This window comes from Thamnophis sirtalis, unplaced genomic scaffold (assembly GCF_051295495.1).
Source record: "Thamnophis sirtalis isolate CommonGarterSnake01/CBP01778 unplaced genomic scaffold, rThaSir2_p1.2 scaffold_13, whole genome shotgun sequence".
NCBI classification, from domain to species: Eukaryota; Metazoa; Chordata; class Lepidosauria; order Squamata; family Natricidae; genus Thamnophis; species Thamnophis sirtalis.
In genome coordinates, this window is record NW_028261393.1 from 34,740,056 (window position 1) to 34,767,070 (window position 27,015).

Here is a 27,015-nt window from a genome sequence, read left to right on the forward strand (position 1 = left end):
GTGGCCAGAGGATCGTGAGAAAGCTGAAGAAGCCTTTCCTGGCCACAGCGGCATCGGAGAAGAGGCAGGAGGAAGAAATCTGGCTGGGAGGGCGTGTGGCAGCTCCTTGGAGCACAAGCCGCTCTGCAGGTACTTTTTAAATTTTGCGCTCCTTTTCCAGCCGTGCGGCACCATTTTGAAGCCGGGAGGACCCATGTGGTCCAAGATGGCGGCGCCCAGCAGCTCCCAGGAAGAACAAACCCAGGCAGTTGCAAGCATGGCAGGCAGCCCCACCGGAGGAGCAGAGGAGCAACAATCAAGGTCAGTGGCTTCCCCAGAGACTGCCCGAGGGGGGGGGAGGGAAAGGAAAGGCTAAATACAAAAGCAAGCACCTCTCCCCCAGGGCAGATCCAGAGGAAGGGAGGGTTCACAAGCCTTCCAAGTACGAGAGGAGAAGGCACAAGACTTTAGAGAGGCTCTGCAAGAAGGCTGGCAGCCATCAGGCCACCCCAGGCAAAGGGGGGAAAATTGCAGGCACTACCTTACCCAGTGGAGGCACAGTGGAGAATCCAGCCCTGCCAGCAAGGATCCCTATAGACACCTCAGGACTTTGGGGCTCTACTCAGGGGTGGCAATCCCAACCCCCTCCTGCTGTGGGGGCAGCCTTGCCTACTGGACTTCCCCACTTGGGCATTCCCTCTGCTCAGGGGGGCATGGGCCCCAGCCAGACACCCTCCACAGGGGCTGCCAACTTTCAGGAGCTGATGATGCAGGCCCTATAGCAATGCATGGCAGCGGCATTCCAACAGCCACAGCCACAGGGGGGGCTCCCCCCCAGGGCTCCTGAATACCTAGAAGCCCAGGAGGAAGAGGATCCCCAGCTCCTCAGCATCATCCTAGGAGGACAGTGACCTGGAAAGTGAGGAAGGCGAGAGGAAGGGAGGAAGGTGTGAGGAAGGGAGGACAAGCTGTCAGAGGACGAAGGAACGCCCCCCCCCCCCTAAACCTACATTCACCGGATTGTTCCAGCCCTCACTGTTTAAGTCCCTGCTCTTCAAGCCCAAGACAACAGCCAAGCTAGGCAGCAGGGCAGCAGATGCTCCACCTCAACGCCAGGGCTTCTGAGTGGAGAACATCTTTGATGAGCAGGCCATCGAGGCGGACACCGTCCCTACGCCCAAGACCTTCCTCAACCTGGTAAGGCGCCAATGGGCATCTCCTACCACTGGTCCCTCACCCTCCTCTTCAGACAGGGTATTCTTTAATGTGGACCAAGAGCTAGCTAAGCTGTTGGCGCAGCCCTCCATTGATGCTCCAGTCGTGGCTCTCCATACATCTACCAACATGTCCGGGGAGCCAGAGGATGCCTTGAAATCGGAGGACAAGAAGGCGGACCTCACCTTGCAGAGGGGTCATCAAGCAGCTGCCTGGGCAGTGAAAGCAGCTACCACAGCCTCCTTCATCAACAGATCATCCTTGCTGTGGCTGCAGGAGCTACAGCAACACACTCCCATAGCAGATGTCCGGTCACATCAGGATATCAACAGGCTAGTGGCAGCCATCCAGTTTTCATCGGATGCCAACTTAGCTGCAGCCAGGTTTGCTTCCAGGGCAATCGCGTCGTCGGTGGCATCACGCAGGCTGCTGTGGCTACGGCATTGGCAGGCGGAGGTTCATCACAAGTGGCGCCTGGCTTCAGCCCCCTTCACAGGGGACTCCCCCTTTGGACCTGTTCCTGATTGAGAACAAGGACAAGAGGAAGGTCCCGCCCACCGCCCTGAGGAAAGCCAGCTTCAGGACGGCTCCATACCCCAGACACTCCTTCTCCCAGGGTCAAGACTTTGGGTCCTTCTTCCGGGGTCAGGATTCCTTCAGGGGGTCAGAGGCAGGGTACTCTGGGAACAGGCAGTACCAGGGGGGATTCCCTGCTAGGCAGAGGTACCCAGACAAACAGCAGAGAGGCAGGCAACAGAAGCGGCCCTTTCGAGGGGGCGGAGGGGGCGCTCCTTCCGCAAAAATTAAATCTAGACCCAGCGCTCTCTCCATTGGGGGTGCTTAGCACACTTCGTCAAGCACTGGGACCTCACCTCCTCTGACAAGTGGGTGCAGAAGACCATCAGGCATGGCCTTTCATTCGAATTCCTTTCCAGTCCCCCGAGTTTCTTCCGGATATGCCCGGTTTCAAAGAACCCGACCCGGAGGTTGCTGATGCAGGAGGCCATCCAACACCTGTTGGAGATCAGGGCGATCCAGCTGGTGCCTCCAGAGCAACAGGGTCAGGGGGACTACTCCATTCTTTTTGTCATTCCCAAGGCCTCGGGCTGGAGAGCGATCCTGAATTTGAAATGCCTGAACCGTTCCATTTGTTATAGGAGGTTCAAGATGCACTCTCTGCACTCTATCTTGGAGGGGGTTAGGCAGGGAGACTTTCTTACCTCCATAGACCTCACAGAGGCCTACCTGCACATTCCCATTGCCCAGGAACACCGCAGGTATCTCAGGTTTTGTACATGGGACACCACTTTCAATACCGGGCCCTCCCCTTTGGGTTGTCTTCAGCCCCGAGGGTATTCACCAAGGTAATGGCAGCACTGGCAGCGCACCTGAGGCAGGTCCCGGTGCACATCCAATGTTACCTAGATGGCCTGTTATTACAGTCATCTTCCTTTAAGGATGCCCTACGGGATTTAGATGTCACCATGGCAGTCCTGAGGGATCACGGGTTCACAGTGAATCTAGCCAAGAGCCACCTCCACCCCTCTACTAGTCTGATCCACTTAGGAGCCAGAATAGATACCCAGAACGGCAGGGTCTTTTTGTCTTCTGACAGACAGATAGCGCTTAGAAAGCTAGCCTTCTTGGTAGCCAAGAAGCGTAAGATATCCTTAGCCACTCTGTCTAAACTGCTGGGCACCATGGTCTCTGCCATTGTCATCGTCCCGTGGGCTCATCTCCACACCAGAGACCTCCAATGGTTCCTCTTGCCTTTCCAACGAAGGCGCACGAGCTGCTCACAGGCCAAGGTACTTCTTCCTGCAGAGGTCTCCAGTTCCCTGACTTGGTGGATGTCTCCAGCGATCACGAAGGGCGAAGTCTTCTGGACACCAGACCGCATGATGGTAACAAGTGCCAGTCTGAGCGGGTGGGGCACCCATCTGCTGGCTCAGATGGCGCAAGGACACTCACAACTTAAACTGGTTGGAGCTCAGGGCGGTCCGCCTGGCCCTGTTACATTTCTAGCGCTCAGTCAGGGGCCATCACATATTAGTCCTCACAGACAATATCACCACCAAGGCCCACATAAACAGACAGGGGGGGACCAGATCGAGGGCCCGCATGAAGGAGTCCAAACGTCTGGGACAGTGGGCTGAAAGGAACCTCCGGTCTTTGAGGACAGAGCACATAGCGGGGGTGGACAACACCAGAGCCGACTGGCTCAGCCGGGCCGAGGTGGACAAGTCAGAGTGGAGACTGCAGCCGGCGATTTTCGAGAAGGTGGCTGTGTGCTTCAGGCACCCAGAGGTCAACCTATTCGCCACTCCACTCAACACCCAGCTCCCGAGGTTCTTCTCCATGTACCAGACACGGGAGGGGGGGCGGAAGGAGCGGTCGCTCTGCGGAGCACCTGGCCCAGCGGCCTTCTGTATGCCTTTCCTCCTTTACCCCTGATCCCCAGGGTCATACAGAAAGTCCTTCGGGAAGGGGCGGAAGTGATTCTGTTGGCCCCTCACTGGCCCCGGAGGCCGTGGTTTGCGGATCTCCATTCACTGTCAGTGGAGAGGTCCTGGAGAATCCCCCAGGAGAGGATATTCCTCAGCCAGGGGTCACTGGAGCACCCAGAACCTCAGTGGCTCCAGTTGACCGCTTGGCGCTTGAGCAGAGCATCCTGAGGAGAGACCTCTTCTCCCCCAAGGTGATACAGACTATCCAGGCTGCCCTCAGATCATCCACGGAGTGCATCTACGGCTCTACATGGCGGGCCTTTGCCTCATGGTGTAACTCCCGGGAGTACAATCCTATCCAGGCCACGGTGCCACAGGTTTTGGACTTCCTCCAGGCAGGCCTGGACAGAGGGTTAGCTCCTAACACGATTAGGAGACAGGTTTCAGCCATCTCGTCAGTTCTCCTGTGTGGCAGGAACCAGAGCTTGATTCACCATCCTGTGATCAGGCAATTCCTCAAGGGGGCTTCCAACCCCACGACTAAGTGTTATGTTCATTGTTTATGAGGTTATATAAATATTGATGTTGAAGACGATAAAAGCTAAGAACTGAATTAAGAACTGAGTCTGGAGTGAATGGTGCAACGAATCGGATAGAGCTCTTTGTCAAATAATGGGGAATACCTGGTGGCCAGGGGGCATTGGCCAAAGAGCTTATCTGAGTCATCCAATCATGAGAGGACAAGGTCAACCCATTCTGGATACTCCTCCCCCCACTATGAGAAGAGGCGTATCAGGTAAGTACCAACACCCTATTTCTTATATCTTCATTTGCAAAAGCTTTACAGAAATGTGTCAGTTTATCAAATGTTCTAAGCATATTCTACTTCTAATTTATCTGGCATTAATCCTGATGCAAAAGATTTTCAAAGAAAGAAGACTGAGCAATTTTGAAGTTGAGAGGGTGGGATTTCTAGCCCTTGATTTACAATTTTAAGAATGCTTGCAGATAAATGGGTAACTGTACCTTTAAAAATAATAATACATGTATTTCATTCTGATATAATACCTGTCAGACTGGTTTTATAATTAAAACAATATAAAACAGTTTACACTGTAAGTCTTCAAACTTACCCCCAAAATAAACAGAATTAGCTGCAACCCTGCAGCAGATTTTGCAGGATCACTGAAGCAGCAATAATGTTTTTAACCATCTCCATGGAAGTGTAGCTGTGGGATGCATGTTGACCCGGGTTCAGGAAGAAAATGTATATAGGTGTACTGGGAACTGCCAAAAACTCTGCACCACTACATTCTGGATGAGCTTCAACTTCTGAATGCTCTTCATGGGCAGCCCCACATAGAAGACATTATAGTAATCCAATCATGAGTGACTAAGACCTGAGTCACTGTCAGGAAGCCTCCCGGTCACACTTATTTGCACAAGACAAACAGTGCAAAGGTCTTCCTAGCCACAGCTGCCACCATTCACGAGTCCAGGAGGATTCCCAGATTGCACACCAACTCTGATTATGGAAGAACTAAAGATGGAAAATCTCTGGATCTGTGAAGGCCTTGAAATCCACAGCCATCTTGTTGGGCCAGAGCCTGTTCTCCATCCAAACTCCAGAGGCTCCAGGTGGTGGGAAGGAACCTTGATAATTTCACTTGGTCCTCCAGGATAGAGATGTATAACTGAATATCATAAGCTTGTTGATAATGCTTGACCTCATACCAATAGATTACTTCACCTAGCAGCTTCATGTAAGTGTTGAATAGGAGTGGAGAGAAAGTGGAGCCCTGAGGCAACCCATAAAGCAGGGGCCTCAGCTCAGTTTCTCTCCTGGAAGAAATAGAAATGACTAGAACCAATTCAATAGAAAGGAGAAGCATGGAAGCACCAGGCCTTTCAGTGCTCTGAGCCAGCTGAAAGAAAGCCATGACTGATAGTATCAAAGGCTGCTAAGAGATTAAGGAGGGCTAGAATGATGCACTTACCCTTATCCCAAACCCACCAAAGGTCATCAACCAATGCAGTCAAAACCACTTCAATATTCTGCCTAAGTCTGACTGGAAAGGGTTCTGATAATCTTCTTTCAGAACTTTTTGGAGGTGTAGGCCAGTTATCTGTGGCCAGATTTGTTGGATCAAGCAATAGCCTCTGACGAAGGGGTTGGAAAGCCATTTCTTTCAAGGCAGGTGAAGCCACCTTTTTTGCAGAGAAGCATTCACATCCAAAAGACAACTGGACTTTCTTGGTTTTTTCTTTAAAAATGTTTTGCTTCTCATCCAAACAGCTTCTTCAATTCTGGATCTTCTTGGATGAGAAGCAAAATGTTTTCAAAGGGGAAAAAAACCCAAAACGTCCAGTTGTCTTTTGGACAAAGCACCTTTGGGACAACCATGACCTGGATGATTGAGAATCTCCATAGATAATCAAACATTTGCATCTCATGGGCCCAGCCACCGATCATCTCTTGGGAAACTAATCAACCAGGAGGGAAAGGCATCTAAAAGGCCAGTGGCCAAACTCCCAGCATTGAAGATTCTGCTCACTTCATTCATAACTATCTCACGGGGGACTCTGATTCACCAGAGGTTTCTGTGAATAGAAGGAGTAGAATCTGGTACAGAATTTTGCTTGGCCTCTAGAGATTTTTTGCCAAAATTACCCAATTAATTAGTGATCCCTATTTAGGTTATAAATGTTATGTTTGCCTAATGCAGGAGCCTCCAATCTTGGTAACTTTAATCCTGGAGGACTTCGACTCCCAGAATTTTTACAAAAATGTTTCAGGTGTTAAAATGGAACTTCAGTGCATCAAAGTTATTGCTACATATTAAGCTTTATGTGCATCACCTAGAATGGTGTTTTGGGGGAAGAAGATTAAAAATCAAGGCTTATACAGTCCAAAACTGGCACGCAAAGAGATGATGTGACTTAAGCATCTTTACTAGGAAACTTTGTAAGGCAATAAATCTCTTCTTTTGTTCATGAATGCATTTCATTGCCCAATAAAAGAACTCTTGCAACAAACAGGCCATAAAAGATGGAGGAAGGAATATGTTTCAAATATAAAAACAGGCTGTAAGTAGCGAGTTGTACTTTTATTACAATATTGTAATAAAATATTGGAGTAAGAAATGAGACAACATATCTGCCTGATTTAATTGAGTTCTTTACCCATAAAAAGATTCTACTGGCAAAAAAGGTTTCCGTATAGACTTTTTTGGGTGATCCATATGAAGTGTCTGTTTGAAATCCTCTCCTTGGACCGTCAACACAAATATTGTCAAATAAACTGGTAACCCATGTTCTTCCATGGCTTCCAGAGGTTTAGCTTTGCTGTTTATTTTGTTACAGGCTTGTAGTCTTGGGCTGTTCCTGAAGGTCTTGTGTTTTCATGGCTCCAAGTTGAGGTTCTTCTCAAAGGGGTAAGGGATGGTCATCAGGCAGCAGGAGAAAGTAGTTGTTTTTCTCAAGGGCCAGGAGGGTGGGAGGCTCAGAAAATAAGCTCAGTTGGAAGAAAGAAGGGGGTTATCTTGAGGACAAGTGTTGACTAACTACTAAGGCTTCCCAGCATATTGAAACTGCTAATTCTGGCAGAGGAGACTGGCCACGTTGACAGATCTAAGACAAAATAGAAGAGTTAAATTATTGTGCTAAAATAGCTAGTCTTTCCTTCAGGTAAATATTTATTTGCTTCCCAGTCATTATGTTTCTCATGTTACTATCAACAGTTCTTTGCCACTGTAGAAGTGCATCAAAAGTTCAGGGGACACTTCTGCCCAATGGACTCCATGCTAACATAGCATTGACAGCATCGGTAGCGCAGTGGCTAGAAGGGAGTATTGCAGGCTAACTGTCCACTGCAAGGAATTCGATCCTGACCAGCTCAAGGTTGACTCAACCTTCCATCCTTCCAAGGTCGATAAAATGAGAACCCAGATGGTTGGGGGCAAGAGGCTGACTCTGTAAAGCGCTTAGAGAGGGCTGTCAAGCACTGTGAAGTGGTATATAAATCTAAGTTCTATTGCTATTGACAGGTGGCTCCTCAGCTACTTTTTAATAGAATATTTCATAGATATCTCTTTTTCTTTTAAGCAGACCTTTTTTCTGAATTGCTATGTAAAGTATCCAGAAGAAAACTTGTTCTCCTAGGTGCTGCTTGGAATGTCCAAGCATGGGTTAACTTCAGCTTGCTGCCCAAGGACTGAGTTCAAATCCTTGTGTAGCCATGCCTCCTGTTCCCCACAGAGGCGCAGTTTTAAAAACTCAGTCACCCTAAAAGGATGCAGTTGGGGAGTTCCAGTCCTTGAACAGCAAATTGGACTCTCCAAGTAGTTAGTGTAGCCTTTTTTCTTATTTTTGTGTTTAGCATATAGTGTTAGGATTCCTTTAAAAATTCACTGGATAAGATTCACTCCTAATTAAAGCGCGGAACAGGTGCTCGGAGCATGGCTTCCTTCCACGACCACTACGGTTGAGGCACCACCGGGAGGCTTGTCAGCAGCTGCTGGCGAGCTCTGAGGGCATGTAGGTATTTAGAACGGAGGCTCTACTGAGCGCTCTGAACTGCCGGCAGCTCCCCAGTGCACTCTGTAGCTTGTGGTGGCCATTTTGGAAAGAAGAAAAGTGGCGCACTTTATTCTCAAGCTGTTTGCTTTGCCGCAACCTGGTTTCCACAGCAGATCGCCGCTGGGAGGGCTTCTTAGTTTGGGATCTCACTCTGGGTCTCCAGGCAGGTTTCCCCCTCCCCAGGAAGACTATTGAAAGCGGTTGCAAGGAGTTTGGCTTCCTCGGGCCATTCCTTGCTTTACCACTGCGCAGATCTGCAGCACCTTGGGACTTACATTTTGGCACCAAAATATTGCTGACTGTTACTGATTCCGGCAAGGCCCCGTTTTTTTCAGAACTTGGACTGAATTAAAGAGGCGTACTTCCAGAACTATTGCATTACTAGGATTTCACATCTATAGCTCTGACTGAGAAAGAAGTGTACCATGGATGGCAAGAATGTGTCTGAACCCAGGGATCAAAGTGAACCTCCTGCTAACAAACGCGGCAGGCCCAACTCTGCTGCTAAGGGGGACAGTGCAGGCTGCCCTGCAAAAGGGAAACAGCCCCAAGCCAAGAAAATCTCCAAAGCTGCAAAAAGGTTGGCTGAAAGGAGACAGAAGGCCCTGGAGAGATAGTTTCAAAAGACAGTGCCCAGGCACAAACTGTACAAGCCAGGGAACCACCTCTACCACCACTTTCTACAGACATTCCCTTGGTGGAGACTCCACGGGAGGGCTCCCCATCTCTGGCAGACGATGAGGATTTTGGATTCTCTCCCAACCCTTCCAGGGCTTCCTCCAGGTCTCTTATTTCCTCTCTAGAGGAGGTAGACATCGAAGAGGCCTGTTCTCTTATGAGGCAAGAGGCTCCTCCCACTGGCCCTAATGCTGGGGAGACTCCTGAGTTATCCCAAGCAATGCAGCAGGTGGTTCAACAGGCAATATCACAGGGGATTGCTAGTGGCATCCAACAACTGGGTTTATCCTTGCCCCTCTTGAGCAAAGCCAAAGCCAGAGGACAGAGCACTGGAGTTCTCCCTCAACCCTCTGGGGCCTCCCCTCCGCCTTCTTGAGCGGTCAGTGAGGTGTCTGATGAGGAGGAGGGTGGTCAGGATGCCCCTAATCTGTCAGAGGACAAGAATCCAGTCCCCGACGCCATTCTCTGGCTTATTTAAGCCTACAATGTTCAAGGCCATTTGCGGTGTGCGCATGTGCGGGATGGAAAATGGCTGCGAGGAGCAAAGAACAAATAAATCTTCAGGACCAAGTCTCCAGTTTTTAAAAAAGAGGAGTCCCTCCAAGCGATCGACCACCGGACGAGCCAGGGAAATGGTTATCTGGAGGGGGTCGCTTTTGGGCGGCCCCTGGTTGGCGTTCCTGTGTCTCTGTATATCCTTGCTGGCTGGCGGCGGCGGCGGCGTTCCACGGGCAGCGGCAGCGGCGGCATCGTTTGGACAGCGGGTGCCTTTTAGCTGTGCTGCTGGAGAGAGGTTTTTGATTTATACTGGACTTGCTGGACCTGGGCTGGGCATTGTTGGAGTGGTGGTCTGTGCCTCACCCCGAGGAGGGGGTGGTGAGTTGCTGCAGCAATGTGTGCCAGGACTGGGCGGCTGGGCTTTGCCGCTGCCACAGTTCTTCCAGGCCTCCCCCCCCCCTCCTCTCTTGATGCGGCCTTCTTTTTCTTTTCCTTGGTTGTTGCCGCTGCGGGGCTTTCGTGCTGCTTGGTACTCTGCTGCCTGACACACTGTCCATTTTTCACCACGGTCAGGGCAGCCAGCGCTATCTGCTGCCCCCTCAGGGGGACCATCTTCGACTGCACCTCTTCTGGATCAACGACGAGAAGCGGGGGGGACGAGGCCGTGAACTTGCCTCTTGTTTCAAACTGGCGCCTATTCCCCTCCCCTGCATCCACCCCAGCCATCATAGACTCTGGGCCCTTGGGCCCTCTTTGGCTTCTTCCGGACTTACAGGAGGGGAGAGAGACTGAGGAATTCTTCCTCCTTTTCATTATCATTGGCCCTGACCTCCATATCTGCACAAATCTGCTTGAGTGGACTTCTTAAGATCTGCGCAATTTCTGTGGATGGAGTGTGTATGGTGTGATTGTTGATGAGTGAACCCACTTAAATTTAACTAATTTTATAGCAATAGCAATAGCAATAGCAGTAGACTTATATACCGCTTCATAGGCCTTTCAGGCCTCTCTAAGCGGTTTACAGAGAGTCAGCATATTGCCCCCAACAATCTGGGTCCTCATTTTACCCACCTCGGAAGGATGGAAGGCTGAGTCAACCCTGAGCCGGTGAGATTTGAACCGCTGACCTGCTGATCTAGCAGTAGCCTGCAGTGCTGCTTTTAACCACTGCGCCACCTTGGCTCTTTATATTATTATTCACTGTATTTTGTAAGCTTTTAATTGACCATAGTGGGGTATGTATGAGAGAGTGACTGTGGGTATATATGAGAGGACCGAGGGTGCAGCCTGGTGCCTCCTCCACTGAGTGCATAAGCAGAAGTGGTAGGGCACCCAGGCTTACCTCTCATCCTAGAATGAATGATAGACTTGGCCTGCCGGTGAAAGCAGGGACCATGGGAGGGGGGGATCTACGGGGGCGGGGCGGAGCATTCCGGTCATGATGGGGAGGGGCAGGTCTGACAGGAGTTACAGGGCTAGCCATCACTGGGGAAGGAGGGCTCACTACGTCACAGCAATCCCTTGTTCCAGCCCTGTAAGCTCAACTCAAGGACCTGGTGGCAAGAGAAGCCAGGATCCTGGTCTCAGGTTGTTGTTGCTAAATGCCAGGTCTGTGATTCATAAAGCTCTCCTCGTCCAGGACTTAATACTTGACGAGGGGACAGACCTGGCATGTATTACTGAAACCTGGCTGGGCCATGAGGGAGGAGTCCCTCTCTCAGAAATGTGCCCGGAAGGGTTCCAGGTGCTCCACCAACCACGACACCAGTGAAGGGGTGGGGGAGTGGCAATTATTATCCGAGGATCATTGGTTCCTTGCAGGATCCCTGCTCCGAAGACTGTAGGGTGTGAGTCCCTTCTCTTGAAGTTGGACCTAGGGGTTCAAGTGGGCTTGCTTTTGACGTACCTACCTCCCAGCTGCGTCACAACAGCCCTGCCTGTGCTCCTGGAGTCAGTAGCCGGGTTGGCGGTGGAGTTCCCCAGACTGATAGTACTGGGGGACTTCAACCTGCCGTCCCTAGGCGAACGCTCTGATGGGGCCCAGGAGTTCATGGCTTCCATGACAACCATGGACTTGACCCAGGTAATTCAGGGTCCGACTCATAGAGTGGGACACACGCTCGACCTAGTGTTTCTCTCGGGGCAGTGGACATGTGATCTTGAGCTAAGGGGTATAGAGATCTCGCCCTTGTCATGGTCAGATCACTTCCTGTTGAGGCTTGATTTTCGGAAGCTACTCCCCCACTGCAGGAAGGTGGAACCGATTAAGTGGTTCCGCCCCAGGCACCTGATGGACCCGCTGGGATTTCAGAAGGAGCTTGGGGAAATAACTGACTCTCTTGCCCACAATCCGACAGAGTCCTTGGTCACCGCCTGGAATACAGTGGCAACTGGGGCGCTAGATCGGATTGCGCCTTTGCAGCCTCTCCGCGGCAGAGGATCCAGGAGGGCCCCTTGGTTTACCGAGGAACTCCGGGAGATGAATCGCCAAAAGAGACGCCTAGAGCGATGCTGGAGGGCTAGCAACTCCGAATCCGACCGAACACTACTAAGAGCCTTCATTAGGACTTATTTAGTGGCGATACGGGCGGCAAAATGTGCACATTTTTCCGCTCTTATTGCGTCCACAGAATCTCGCCCAGCCGCCCTGTTTAGGATAACCCGTTCCCTCCTGAAAGGGAGGGAAGCGGGGGATGCCTTACAGGGACGGGCTGAGGAGTTTGCCCAGTTTCTTTCGGACAAAATTGCTCAGATCCGGACAGACCTTGACTGCACTTGGACAGAACCAGCGGAGATGCTGGGGGAGGGTCTTGCTCAGATTTCCTGGAATGAGTTCCAGCTTGTCACCCTTGATGAAGTGGACAAGGCCATGGGAGCGATGAGTGCCTCTACCTGTTTACTGGATCCATGTCCCTGGCTGGTTTCGACCAGCAAGGAGGTAACACGAGTCTGGCTCCAGAGAATTACGAATGCTTCCTTGCGGGAGAGTTCTTTTCCACAACCTCTGAAGGAGGCGGTGGTGAGACCCCTCCTCAAGAAGCCTTCTCTGGATCCAGCTATTCTTAAAAACTATCGTCCAGTCTCCAACCTCCCTTTTTTAGGGAAGGTTGTTGAGAAGGTGGTGGCCCTCCAACTCCGACGAACCTTGGATGAAGCAGATTATCTAGACCCTTTTCAGTCTGGTTTCAGGCCTGGTTACTGCACCGAAACCCCTTTGGTCGCACTGACCGATGATCTCTGGTGGGCCAGGGATAGAGGACACTCCTCTATCCTTGTGCTCCTTGACCTCTCAGCGGCCTTCGATACCATCGACCATGATATCCTTCTGCGATGGCTGGAAGAGGTGGGAGTGTTAGGTACCGTTTTATGGTGGTTCTCTTACCTCTCCGACAGGTCGCAGTCGTTGTTGGTTGGAGGACAGAGGTCAACTCCTAGGCCCCTTAATTATGGGGTGCCGCAGGGGTCGGTCTTGTCCCCCCTCCTATTTAATATCTACATGAAGCCACTGGGTGAGATCATTCGCCGGCACGGGATCAAATACCACCAGTATGCGGACGATACACAGTTGTATTTGTCCGCCCTGTGCCAACTCAGCGTAGCGGTGGAAGTGATGTTCCAGTGCCTGGAAGCTGTTAGGGTCTGGATGGGAGTGAACAAACTTGCACTCAATCCTGACAAGACCGAGTGGCTGTGGATGTTGCCTCCTAAGGACAGTCCAGCTAGTCCGTTCCTAAGCCTGGGAGGAGAAACTTTGCTCCCCTCAGAGAGGGTCCGCACCTTGGGGGTCCTGGATCCGCAGCTGACGGAACATCACCTGTCAGCTGTGACCAGGGGGGCCTTTGCCCAGGTTCGCCTGGTGCACCAGTTGCAGCCCTATTTGGACCGGGAGGCACTGCAAACAGTCACTCACGCCCTCGTCACCTCAAGACTGGATTACTGTAATGCGCTCTACATGGGGCTGCCCCTGAAAAGTGTTCAGAGACTACAATTAGTCCTGAATGCAGCTGCGCAAGCGATACTAGGTGTACCTAAGTACACCCACACTACACCTATCCTCCGCGAGCTGCACTGGCTTCCTATTGGTCTCCAAGCACGATTCAAGGTGCTGGTTATCACCTTTAAAGCCCTACATGGCCTAGGATCCGGATATCTACAAGACCGTCTTCTGCCGCACACCTCCCTAAGACCGATAAGATTGCACAGGATGGGCCTTCTCCAGGTGCCATCAGCAGGACAATGCCGGCTGGCGACGCCTCGGAGTAGGGCCTTCTCTGTTGCCACTCCGCCCCTATGGAATGAGCTACCCCCAGAGATCCGGACCCTACCCGCTCTCATGGCCTTCCCAAAAGCTATCAAAACCTGGCTATTCCGGCAGGCCTGGTGCTGTTGACCTCTGGATTGAGGTCCAGCCTCGCTTACACTGGGTGCATGTTGTGTCTTTTTAAATTTGTTGTGTTTTATTTGTTTTTAATCTTTTTTAATATTTTAATATTTTCTGTAAGCCGCCCGGAGTCCCCTGGGATTGGGCGGCCTATAAATTTAATAAACAGTAAACATTCTGACCAAGGCTAGGACTTCGTCCATTCAAATGGGACTTCCTGCCCAATCTGATAAGAATACCGCTGATCAGGGTAACAAGGAGACTATAGGACCAGGGGATCCAGGCGCAGGCCTCTTTAAGGAAGCTACTCCTCAGGAGTTGGTTCCAGCGCCACAGCTGTTCCTGGAAATTATCCAGCGACAATGGGTTCAACCTGGGTCATTGGCCAATCCTAGTGGGGTGGATAAAAAGCTCTATTCGGTAGAGACCGCCATGGAGGAGCTCCTGAAGCTTCCGCAAGTGGATGATCCCATAGTGGCACTGACCTCCTACTCAGCCCTCCCAGCCGATCTACTGGAAGGTCTGAAAGCGGAGGACAAAAAAGTGGAGAAGGCCTGCCATAAAACTCACATGGTCACTGCATGGGCCATGAAGGCCTCCTCCTCCTCTTCCTACTTCAGCAGGGCAGCACTGTTTTGGCTTCCCAACCTCCATGTTGGGGATGCTAGATCACGCCAAGATGTGAACAAGATCATTGCAGCAGTCGAGTATTTGGCCGACGCTTCACTTAACGCCACCAAATTTTCATCTAGGGCTATGGCTTCAAATGTGACCACCCGCCGCTTGCTGTAGCTACGCCACTGGCAGGCAGTCATGAAGGCTAAGTTGAAGTTGGCCTCACCACCCTTCAAGGGTGACAAGCTATTTGGGGAGGCCTTGGACTCTGTCTTGATTGAGTCCAAGGACAAACGGAAGATTTTACTGGGGGTCACCAAGAAACCAGACCGCAAAGGTCAGCCCTATTTTCGTAGGCAGTCCTTTCAGAACAATGACTCCCCTTCCACATTGGGGAGCTTTGCCAGGTCCTATTCCCATTCACAGGACTGCACCCAGGATAGGGCATCCTTCAGGGACAGACCCAGGCAGCAGGGGAACCGCAGGTCCTTTCGAGGGAGGGGTTCCAACCGCTCCTTTCGCCAGATCCAAGTGACCATCACCGGTCTCCTCCCATAGGGGGTTGGCTACAGCTTTACACCGACCAGTGGGAGGAGACAACAACGGACGCTTGGGTACTGAACACCATTCGTCAGGGTCTCATCTTAAACTTCCTATCCCTTCCTCCTTGGTCCTTCATTCGTTGCCCCATCCCAAAGTCGCCCCACAAGCGACAAATGATGCAGGCGGAAATCCAGCATCTACTGGACATAGCGGCCATAGAGCAGGTGCCCCGGGGTCAGGAAGGCAGGGGATTCTACTCGATCCTCTTTCTGGTTCCCAAAGCTTCGGGTGGGGTGAGAGCCATTCTGGACCTCAAGAAACTCAACATCCACATAGAGTACAAGCGCTTCAGGATGCAGTCCCTCCAGACCATCTTGGGTTGCATCAGGCAAGGTGACTTCCTGACTTCAATCGACCTGAAGGAAGCATACCTGCATGTTCCCATTCATCCAGCGCATCACAAGTTACTGAGGTTCCAGTTTGCAAACCAACATTATCAATACAAGGCTCTCCCCTTTGGCCTGTCATCGTCCCCCAGGACTTTCACCAAGCTCCTGGCTGCTGTCGCTGCACACCTCAGGACTCGTCTGGTGAGGATCGTCTGCTACCTGGACGACATCCTGTTAATGTCGGCGTCCAGACAGAGGGCGCGCCAGGATCTCAATGCCACTGTCTATGCATTACAGCAACACGGGTTTTCCGTCAATCTGGAGAAGAGCCATTTGGAACCTACCTCCAGGATTCAACACCTGGGCATTGTGATCGACTCCAGAACCTGCAGAGTCTTCCTCACGCAGGAGCGGAGGGACAGCATCATATCCCTAGTACGCCAGGTCAGGAAATCCAGGTCAGCACCTCTAGTGACTCTGTCTCAGCTGCTGGGGAAGCTGATCTCATGCATCGCTGTTCCATGGGCGCGGCTGCACGTATGAGAACTTCAGTGGTTCCTTCTCCCCATACAGCGATGCAAGGCCAGCAACTCCAAGAGGGTGGTCACCGTTCCCCCAAGAGTGGTTCGGTCACTTGGGTGGTGGCAATCTCCAGCACTAGCGAGGGGGATCCCTCTTCAAGGAACCAGAGTGCCTGGTCATAACAGCAGATGCCAGCTTATATGGCTGGGATGCTCACCTATAGACTCACGTGACACAGGGCAGGTGGTCACAGGCAGAGCTCGCCCACAACATAAACTGGCTGAAACTCAGAGCCGCCAGTCTTGCCCTGCACCACTTCTGTCGATTCATCGAGGGCCATCATGTCCTCATTCTGACAGACAACATCGCCACCAAGGCTTACGTCAATCATCAGGGCGGCACTCGATCGACAGCCCTGATGTCGGAGGCAGAAGCGTTGGGGCGTTGAGCAGAACGCCACCTCGAGTCCTTGAGGGCGGACCACATCTCCGAGGAGAACAATGTGATGGCGGACTGGCTGAGCAGAACGACCATCAGCAACTTGGAGTGGCAGCTTCATCCATCTCTGTTCCACCAGCTGACGCAGAGGTTTGGTCTCCCGGTTCTAGACCTATTTGCCAGTCCCGAGAACGCTCAGCTCCCCTGGTTTATTTCAAGGTTCCACTGCTCCAACGCGGAAGGGACGGATGCTCTTCGATGCCGCTGGCCCCCAGGACTGCTATATGCATTTCCGCCCCTCCCACTGATGCCTCAGGTGATCAAGAAGATCCTACTGGAGGGGGACGAGGTACTGCTCATGGCTCCGCACTGGCCACAGAGGTCCTGGTTCACCAACCTTTTTAGTTTGTTGGTGACCGAGCATTGGCGCATTCCTCAGGAGCAGATTTCCCTCTACCAGGGGGCCATTCCTCACCCGGACCCTCGATGGCTTCAATTGGCCATGTGGCACTTGAGGGGGAGCTCCTGAGTCAGGACAACTTCTCTGACAGAGTCATCCGCACTATCCAGGCATCCAGGAGACCTCCCACTGTGCGGATCTATGACGCGACATGGACCAGTTTCTCTTCTTGGTGTCACTCCCATCAAATTATCGCCATGGCTGCGACAATTCCACAAATCCTGGATTTTCTACAGGACAGCTTGGACAAGGGTCTGGCCCCCAACACACTTCAGAGGCAGACTGCAGCCCTGGCCACCATCTTGTCCAGAGACAATTCTCAAGCGCTCAGCAGACACCCAAGGGTTCGCAGCTTCCTGAAGGGGGCTACCAACTTACGTCCCCTGTTACCTGACTTGGGACTTGTCAATTGTCTTGCAGACCCTAACATCACTGCCATTCGAACCTATTCGCTCTATAACATTTGTCGCTCAAAACTCCCTTCCTCATAGCCATTACCTTGGCGCGCAGAATCTCAGAGCTGGCTGCACTCTCCATTAGGGAGGACCTTTGTATCATACATTCGGACAGGGTCATTCTGAGATTGGACCCAGCCTTTTAACCAAAAATTAACAGCTTATTCCACAGAACGCAGGAGGTGATCCTCCCCGACTTTTGCCCGCACCCTAGCCATCTCAGGGAGTGGGTCTGGCACAAGCTAGATGTGTGCTGCGTTGTGCGGGTGAGCAAAAAGAGGACAGCCTTCTTTAGCAAGTCGGAATCGTTCTTCGCTTCATTCCAACCTACTTCAATGGGCAGGAAGGTGTCATCTTCCACCATAGGTCGCTGGCTGCACGTATGCATAAAGTTGGCCTACGAACAACAAGCCAGGCGTGTTCCTCCTTGTATAACAGCACACTCCACGAGGAGCACCACGACGATGGCCGTCTGGGCCACTCAAGCACCCATTGAGGAGATCTGTCGGGCAGCCACTAGGTCCTCGCCGTCCCCGTTCATTCAAAACTACCTTTGCCTTGGCTGAGGCTTTGGAAGGAGTGTCTTACAGCGGGTCCTTGTGGCCCCTGTTAACCAGGACGTTCCTTCTTCCCACCCTGGGACCACATAGCAGCGCCTAGGAGAATGACCGTTGGCTTACCTGAATGGTCATTCTCTAGGCACTGCGGGAGTGTCCAACCCCACCCTGGGGTTTTTTCTTGGATGGGTGCAGGACCTTGCACCATAAGACACAGACTTTTCCATACAGCAACCTTTGGATCGGATACCTTCGTTTTTAAAACTGAGCCTCTATGGGGAACAGGAGGCGTGGCTACACAAAGATTTGAACTCAGTCCTTGGGCAGCAAGCTGAAGTTAACTCATACTTGGACGCTCCTGCAGCACCTAGAGAATGACTATTCAGGTAAGCCAACAGTCATTTTGTTGAAGGAAGCATAAATAAAGGAGGTGACACGATTGAAGTTCATTTACCTCAATTTTTGTATCTATTTACAAAATTTATCTGGTTTTTTCCAGGGCGCTGCTCAGGAGAGTCCATGCAAGGGTTAAATACAGCCAAACTGCCCAGAACTGAATTGAATCTTTAAGCCACGCCTCTGGTGCTGATTATCCCCAGATTTTTTCAATTCAGCTAGCCCAGCGAACGGGCTTAAAGTTTCTCTTCATTTCTTTTACTAGCTTGGACTCTCTTGAGCATTTATTGTGAGTATTATTCAATTTAGGATGTGAACAGGCTGAATGAGTGTATTTAATTTTCTTTAGTTCATTCCTGGCTCACTCTTCTTTCCTCCGGCATCCTGTTTAACTCCCAGGCGCCGCTCGGAACGCAGGCAGCTGCTGGGGCAAGCGCACGGGTCAGAGTTCACTAAATGAACTGTTGTAAGTCAAGGACTACCTGTACCCATTTTACCCGTCTTTTCTTCCCTCTGTTTTGTCTTCCAGGGCGCCAATGCCTCTGCTTTGGAGAAAGAGATTGGTGCGGATCAATTTCCTATGAACGAGCATTACTTCGGCTTGGTTAATGTGAGTGGCTCTTTTGTGCTTCTTGGGCAGTTGTCTGATCGCTGTGTCTTCTTTTATCATCCCTGGATTCGGAACCAAACACCCCTGAGTACCCCTGAGTACCCCTTGGATTCACTGCTCCTGGAGCCAGTTTGTATCCTGAATCTCAGAAACTGCTTAAAAATTGACCTTTGCAAAGTAAAGCAAGAATTCAAACATTGGCCATTTGTCTGCTTGAGGAAGTTTGATCAATTGGTTAGGAAGCAGCAGCAGCAGAAGTATCTTTCCAGTCAGAATGAGATACAAAACTCCTGAGACAGGTGGACCACAGAGAAGGGGGCTGGCCCAGAAAAAGCCACCTTTCTGCCCTTTTTTAAAAAGCAGAAACCTTTGGGCCAGAGCTTGCAAGTATTTGCTCATTGCAGGGACGTGCAGTCACTAGAGGCAAGGGAGGCGGAGCCTCACCAGTCTCCTCAGGAAAAGGAAAGAAATTTAAATAATTTTTTTAAAATAATTAAAGCCAAGATAGTTGCTACCAGATTCCAGGTCACAGTGGCTTGGTGTCTGCTTAGTGTTAACCAAAGCAGGAGGCGAGAGAACTCGGGGCCTCCTTTGCATAAGGAATTTTTCGCCTTCTAAAAGTTAAGAAAGAGTTAAAAGGCAAAAAAGTTCAGATGCAAAAGAGGCACTAATTCTCCCGCCTCCTGATCTGGGAGCAGCGAATCATGTCTTCTTGAGCACGCTTACGTTGGGCGGGTTATTTCGGAGGGCGCGCTTCAGAGGAGAGAGGAGTGGGGGAGAAGAAGGAGGCTCGCTCTTCACCCCTCCCCAACCTTCCCAGGGTCCAGATTCCCTTCGCTGCAACCCTTGCCGTCGCTTGCATCCCAAAGGTGGGTGGGTGTGGGAGCTTTGGTGGCCCCAATTCTTCTCGGGGGGGGGGGTGTCTCCTGGGGCTCCTGGCTAGATAGACTCCCGAGGAGCGACCCCTTCCCTCCTAGTCCCCCTGTGGGTGGCTGGAAACGTCCGCGCATTTCAGCCAGCCATAAAACGCTTAGCCAGGGGTTTCCTTACAAGAGCCAGGCGGGAGAAGCCCTCGCTTCTTTCTTGTGGAGACGGGCACTTTGCATCACGTGAGCTGCCAAGCGCCTTTGCTGCAGACCTGGGTGCTTGGCGGCTCCCGCGATGCAAAGTGCCCCGCCGCCCGCCTGCTGCCCCGGCCTGCTTGCCAGGCTCCGCTGCTGGAAGTCCCGGATCGCCTCTGGGGGAAGGCTGAGTGAGAAGCAGAGCAAAGCTTCTCCGCGGCCTCCTGGCGCTGCGCAGAGGCTCTTGCAGGAGCGCGTGCCAGTGGCTGGCGGCCCGGAGCAGCCCCGGCTGCGAGACAAGGCAGCGCTTAAAGCAGCCGCTGCCGCCGCCACCACCCCTCCTTCGCCCGGCGGGGCGTTCCTGCCGCCTTGGGCTGCTTTGCCGCGCGGCAGCTGCTTCTGCAAGGAGGCGCTGGGCCAGGAACTGGAGAAGCCGGTGGATCGATCTGCCTTGTCTCGCAGCCGGGGCCGCTCCGGGCTGCCGGCCGCTGGCACACGCTCCTGCGAGAGACTCTGCGCAGTGCTGGGAGGCCGCGGAGAAGCTTCGCTCCGCTTCTCACAGCCTTCTCCCAGAGGCGATCCAGGACTTCCAGCGGTGGAGCTTGGAGAAGCAGCGGTCGGAGGCTGGGGCAGCGGGTGGGCGGCGACATTAGGGGCGGCGGGGCACTTTGCATCGCGGGAGCCGCCAAGCGCCTTTGTGCAGACCCGGGCGCTTGGCTGCTCCCGCGATGCAAATTCCCCCACCACCACCGCCGAGGCCGACCGCTGCCCTGCTGAGCTGCTTCGCAAAAGGATGCCCAGCTGAGCCTCACCAGGCATAAACCTCACCACACGTCACTGGCTGATTGTGAGAGTTTAATCCTGCCCTAATCCTGTGGAAGTGAACCTAAGGCTGGACCCATCCATGGTCAGCTTGGAGCTTGTATCTGAAAGCTGAATTGAACTTCCAGATGTGTGGATGGGAGCATTCCAAAAGAATAGAATTCTGTGGGATTGAGGGAAGCATAATAGGCTCAGAGACCATGAGATGCTGAAACCCATCGGTCATGTCAATGTCCATGGCCCTTCTCCCTGCAGGGAAGTGGAATTGCAGAAGGGGTGTACAATGACTCCGGCAAAGCTATAATAAAAAGTGTTTCATCTTCATTCAGTTTGCTGCTTTGAGGCAAGAGATTCACAAATCTGCTTCAGGAGTGATTTGATTGAAGATTAACTGAACCAAAGCACCCTATCAAAGCTTTCCACAGCCTAGGGTTGAACAGCACACAGCTCCCAATACATTATTTTCAATGGGTAAATATTAGTTTTGTTTATACCAGGGGTCTCCAACCTCGTCAACTTCAACTCCCAGAAAGCTGGTTGAGGAACTCTGGGAGTTGAAGTCCTCAAGTCTTAAAGTTGCCAAGGTTGGAGATACCTGGTTTATACTGAGAGTCTTGATGTGGATGGAGGAAGCTGTTGCGGAGATGAAGATGATGATGTATTCTGAATGTCAGATGATTTCTCCCAGATGTGATCATCTCCCCTCAGATTCTCTTTTCTTTCTCTGAAATGAAGCAACCTTCCAATGTGACAGATGCAAACATCTGCTTTCAGCTTTGTAAACAGGAAGCATGTAGACACTTGTCTAACTCATCCCTAGGACATTTTCCTCCTAAGCATGCTGGTCTCTTCTCTAAACATCCTTGATCTGAGCTGACTCTGGAAAGAGCCTCCTCTAACCCTCCTTGGCATCCCATCAGAGTTCTGGCTGCTGTCAGCTCCACACATAAATCATAGTCGGGTCACAAACAGCCCCCTCGCCCTGAGCACCACCCATCGCTGACAGTCGTAACAGCATAGCAACAGATTCCTCTGGAGTGACAGGCAACAGGACATAGTTCCCCTCCCTAATTGAACAGCATTGTTGCTTTGTGGAATGGGTGGGAGGGTGGGCCAAATGGCATTGCAAAGCTTTTTAAAAGTCTGGGTCAGCTCCCTTCACGGAGGGTCAACGAAGGAAATACTTCAGGCATATTGTGGGGACGGGCAGCTGTGGGACATTTCATGGTTGAGGAAGTCCTGACAAAGCCCCCAAACTAGCCTACAAGGCAGGCAACCCCAAGGCAGATCCAGGTGGAGATTGCAGAGGGAATGCATTCGGAGCCAGTGCAGCAGTTTCAGCTTAAGCAAAGCATTCAGGGACAAAAACTTCTCAGGCTTCCTGCAGCTCTGAATCCTCAAAAAGATTCTACTCCCCTCAAATGGTGGGGTTTTTTTTGTGAGAATATTGCATGCAACACCTTCGCCTTTTATACTATTTTGTCAGCCTCCCTCTATCCTCTTCTTTGCCAGCTTACTTAGAAGGCAGAATAACAAAAGTTGGAAAGGATCTTGGAGGTCTTCCGGTCCAATTCCTTGCTTGAGCAGGAGATCATCTACTAAGTGTCTCCAACCTTGACAATTTTAAGACTTCAAAGTCTACAAGTCTTAAATTGTTTACAAGTTGTCCATAAGTCTTAAACTTGCCAAGGTTGGACACCCCTGCCTTATACTCTTGGTTTCCTTAATTCTCTTTTGCTTGCAGTTGGATAACCATTTTGCTGACAGACAGACAGACGGACGGACACACACACACACACACACACACACACACACACAGTTACTTTTCTTTTTCTGTTCTCCCAGTTTGGAAATACCTGCTATTGTAACTCAGTCCTCCAGGCCCTTTACTTCTGTCGTCCATTTCGGGAAAAGGTTTTGGCCTATAAAGTCCAGGCCCGCAAAAAGGAGACCCTTCTGACGTGCTTGTCGGACCTTTTCAACAGCATTGCCACCCAGAAGAAGAAAGTGGGGGTCATCCCCCCCAAGAAGTTCATTTCCCGGCTGAGGAAAGAAAACGGTAAGGAAGCCTCTCGGGGGAGAGGATGCTGGAGGCTTCTGCGTGGTTGGAGGCCTTTGGAAGCCTCTCGCTCAGAACTAGGGATTTGGGGGAACAGGAAGCTCCCTCATACCGGTAGACCTCAACTTATAACCGCTGAGTTAGCACTGAAAACTGTCTTAAGACTGTTTTTCATACTTATGACCATGCAGCATCCCCCAAGTCACATGATCAAACTTAAGACATTTCCGGCAATTGATGTTTATGACTGTCGCAGTGTCCCATTATCATGTGGTCCCCTTTTGTGACTTTCTGACAAAGAAAGTCAATGGAGAATGCAGATTCACTTAACAACCCTGTTACTAATTTAACAAATCATTCACTTGACCGTTTTGGCAAGAAAGTTTGTAAAATGGGGCAAAACTCACTTAACAACTGTCTTGCTTAGCAAGAGAAATGTTGGGCTCAATTCTGGTCATAAGTGGAGGACTACCTCTACTGGGGTATGTATGGACACACATCTCCATTAAGCTCCCTGTCTCTCTTAACCTTTTAAAAAATTCTGTTAATTTAAGAATCAAGCTACTTGCAAATAGCGAATCACCATAGTGACCGCTAGGCACAGATGGTAGAGAGCATCCAGGTTCAACGTCTGATTAAAGAATGTCTTTTAACTGACTAAGCCAACCTTGAGAACTAGTTAGTAAGTAAATCAGACTCACGTGGTAATCATTTTGTAACTGGGCCCATCGTTTGTTGTCTTTTGCCCTTAACTCCAGGTAGTTCTCAACTAAACAACCAGTCAATTGACTTATCCTTACGACCTTTGGAGTGTCCCCATGGTCCTGTGATCAGAAATAGTGTGCTTGGCAACTGGCATGTACTTAACGCAGTTGCACTGTCCCAGAGTAATGTGATCATTTCACTCATGATATTATATGCATGCTGTGAATATGTTCACATCTCCTTCTTCAAAACCTATTTTTGCTAAGCACTTTTGCTCATTTTTGATAAAAGCATGCCCACGTTGCTTTCTACCCTAGTATCTGTCCTTGCATCTGAAATTCTGTAATGACTTTAACCGTACTAGGCTGGCAGCCTAATATTTTAATTCCTCTGCTTTTGTTGTTGTTGGTGTGTGCCTTCTTGTTACCAGAGCTGTTTGACAACTATATGCAGCAGGACGCACATGAATTCCTGAACTATCTATTGAACACAATTGCGGACTTGCTGCAGGAAGAAAAGAAGCAGGAAAAACAGAATGGCAAACTCCAGAACGGAAGCATTGAGAGTGATGAAGGGGAGAAGGCAGAGCTTACGTGGGTCCACGAAATCTTCCAGGGAACACTAACAAACGAAACTCGCTGTTTAAACTGTGAAGCTGTAGGTGGCTCTTTACTTTCTCTGAAATTCCTACTTAGTGGTGATCTTTCCCAAGAGTGTTGCCTGTGTTTTTCCCCCATCTTCCTACTGTCCGTATATAAACAAGAGAACGGTCATTCTAGTTGCTAAATCTGTCCTCCCTTGTAGGAGGACATGAAGTTCATAACTCTGCCCCACTCTTATCTCAGTTCTTGTTCTCGATCTGAGATGCTCTCTGAGCTTGGTTGTTCGCTTGCTGATGTTTCACTGCCCAAGTAGGTAACGTCACCAGTGCGAGAGAGTTGTAGTTTGCTTCCTCTTTATACGTAGTAGCTTGCCCTGCCAATGATGGGAGGTGTGTGGTTTTCTCCTTCGTAGTTCCTTGATTATGGTAGTTTTTATCTCCTTGAAGTAGTTGCCCTGTTATGTTCTTCAGTCTAAAGGTCCCGGTTTGAGCACATTAATACTTTGGATCTGAAGCTTTGGAGTGGACACAAGGCTGCTTTGCATCTTCTGAAAAGAGCCAGGGTTCCTGATCTTGCATGGTCAGTTGCATAAAGGAAGCTCTCATAGTGGGCCCATCCCTTCCCAAAGAGTTCTTTCGTCTCTGGATTTGAAATCCTCAACTTGCGACTACAATTAAGCCCAAAATTGATGTTGCTAAGTGAGAAATTTGTTGTGAGTTTTGCTCCATTTTACGACTTTTCTTGCCATGTTCGTTAAGTGAATCACTGCAGTTGTTAAGTTAACAACCCGGTTGTTCAGTGAACTTGGCTTCGTCATTGACTTTGCTTGTCAGAATGTGGCTAAAGATGGTGACATGACCCTGGGAAATTGCAGCCGTCATAAATGTGAGTCAGTTGTCAGGCATCTGAATGTAAATCACATGATGGGAATGCTGCTATGGTCATAAGTCACTTTTTTCCAGTGCTGTTGTTACTTTGAATGATCACTAAGTGAACTTTTGTAAGTTGAGGTCTACCTGGTTTACACATCTTTACCCTGAGTCCACTCATGTCTCCTGCTAAACCTGGCGGTTGACTTGAGATGTAGCACAGGCATGATCTCCAGAACCTGGAAGCTGGTGAGTTTGGGGCTATGTGGCTAATCCTGCCCTCAGCTAGCCAGAGCACCAGCATTTATCATGATTATCCTCTTGAGTGGGAGAGAGTGACATCCAAAATACACTCATTATGGGATTCAGTTTCTCAGTCCATGACTTTTATGTTTCTTTTTGAAATGTCTCTTCACTGCAAAAATGCTGGGATGGATGGTGGGGGTGGGGGTGGGGGTGGGGGATATTTCTCAACTGAGCTCTCAGAATTGCCTGCTGGGGAGTTCTGGGAGTTGAAGTCCCCACAGGCTGAGATTAAGAAACACTGAATTAGAGTCTAGTAACCTATAACCTTTGACTCCATAACATAATATTTGTCACTGGTTTTTTGGAACTATAGCAGTACTCCTGTCAGTGCTGAAGTCTCCAAATGGCCTCCCTCTTTTACAGCAGTTTGTTTACTTCAAAGTTACAATGGCACTGAATAAAGGCATTTCCTGCTGTTTTTCTACACTTTGAGACTGTTTGTAGCATCCCCATAGTCAGGATTGGTAACTGCTTCATATTTATGATGGTCACAAGGTCTCAGGGTCATGTGATCCCCTTTTGCAGCTTCTGACAGCAAAGGCAATTGGGGAAGCCAGATTCACTTAACAACCGTGTTGCTAACTTAACTAGCTGCAGTGTTTCACTTAACAACTGTGGCCAGGAAGGCTGTAAAATGGGACAAAAATCACTTAATAACTATCTCGCTTAGCAGCAGAAATTGTTATAAGTTGAGGACTACCTGTAATGAAGGCAAGCCTAAAACCCGCATTTCTAGGAGTAAGTGTAGGGAATGTGACTGGCTGGGGATCCTTCACTGAGATGAAAGGCTTAGCCGAGAACAATGCTCCGAATTAGATGCTGTACAGTTGTACATTCTTCATTCGATTTCTTAAAGATTCTAAAATCTGCATTTTTACCTCTTCAAGGTAAGCAGCAAAGATGAAGATTTTCTGGACCTGTCGGTTGATGTGGAACAAAATACATCAATCACCCACTGCCTGAGGTACACATTTCAACAAAAGCAGAAAATGCAGCCAGATAAAACCAGGAGGCTTTATTTAATCCCAGGACACCAAAGCCCCGGAACCAACACTAATACTAATAGCTTCCTAGAGTGTTATTTATTTTTATTTAACTATGTGTATTCTGCCTTTTATAAGGCTTCTAAAAGAGTTTCAGGGAGAGTTATTTGCTTGGTTTGGCCATCATACAATTGCAAATCCTTGAATCACTGGGCCACTGTAAATCCAGTTGTTTGATGTGATATTTATGTTAGCCACAAAAAGTCCCAGTCTAACAAAGTCGTCATAAGTGGCTTTTCCTTACTGTTCCTTCTCTGAGTCATTTAGGGATGGGGGCCTAAAGGAGACAGGGAAAAAATAGAAGAGGGATTAGCTTCAACCATTAAACTGCCCGTTTTGTGGTGCTGTGTGACATTTGCATTTCCCACTGCAAACAGAGGGATCTTTGTCCTGTGGGGAAGCACTGTACAGACGACCCAGAGAAAATCTGTTGAGTGCTGGAAAACCTGATAAATGATAACTTCTGCTCCAATCTTCCATTTTGCAGAGGGTTCAGTAACACCGAGACACTGTGCAGCGAATACAAGTACTACTGTGAGCAGTGCCGCAGTAAACAGGAAGCACAGAAGAGGTGAGGCCAAGAGGCATTTTTATTACATATCTGGGTCCCACCAGGGACTTCGGTTCTTGGTACATTTACAGCACACTGCCTGGCAGATAGACTGTGCTGAGAAAGAATCAACTCCCCCACTTTAGAGTTGAAAAGGATCTTTCTGTCATTTATGAAAGAGACATTTCTAATTTGTGATTTGTGGTTTTGATGATAATGGAAACAGAACTAATATAA

The 27,015-nt window shown here is 50.1% G+C and overlaps 1 protein-coding gene across 1 annotated transcript in view; it reads left to right on the plus strand.

Annotated features, from left to right (window-relative positions):
• Positions 1-27,015, plus strand: part of LOC106551053 (ubiquitin carboxyl-terminal hydrolase 12) — a 53,682-nt gene that overhangs the window by 11,996 nt on the left and 14,671 nt on the right. Inside the window, exons 2-6 of the mRNA XM_014069060.2 lie at positions 18,681-18,761; positions 22,490-22,703; positions 23,839-24,065; positions 26,073-26,149; positions 26,716-26,799. Of these exons, the coding sequence (XP_013924535.1) occupies positions 18,681-18,761; positions 22,490-22,703; positions 23,839-24,065; positions 26,073-26,149; positions 26,716-26,799 (683 nt within the window). The remainder of the gene's footprint in view (positions 1-18,680; positions 18,762-22,489; positions 22,704-23,838; positions 24,066-26,072; positions 26,150-26,715; positions 26,800-27,015) is intronic.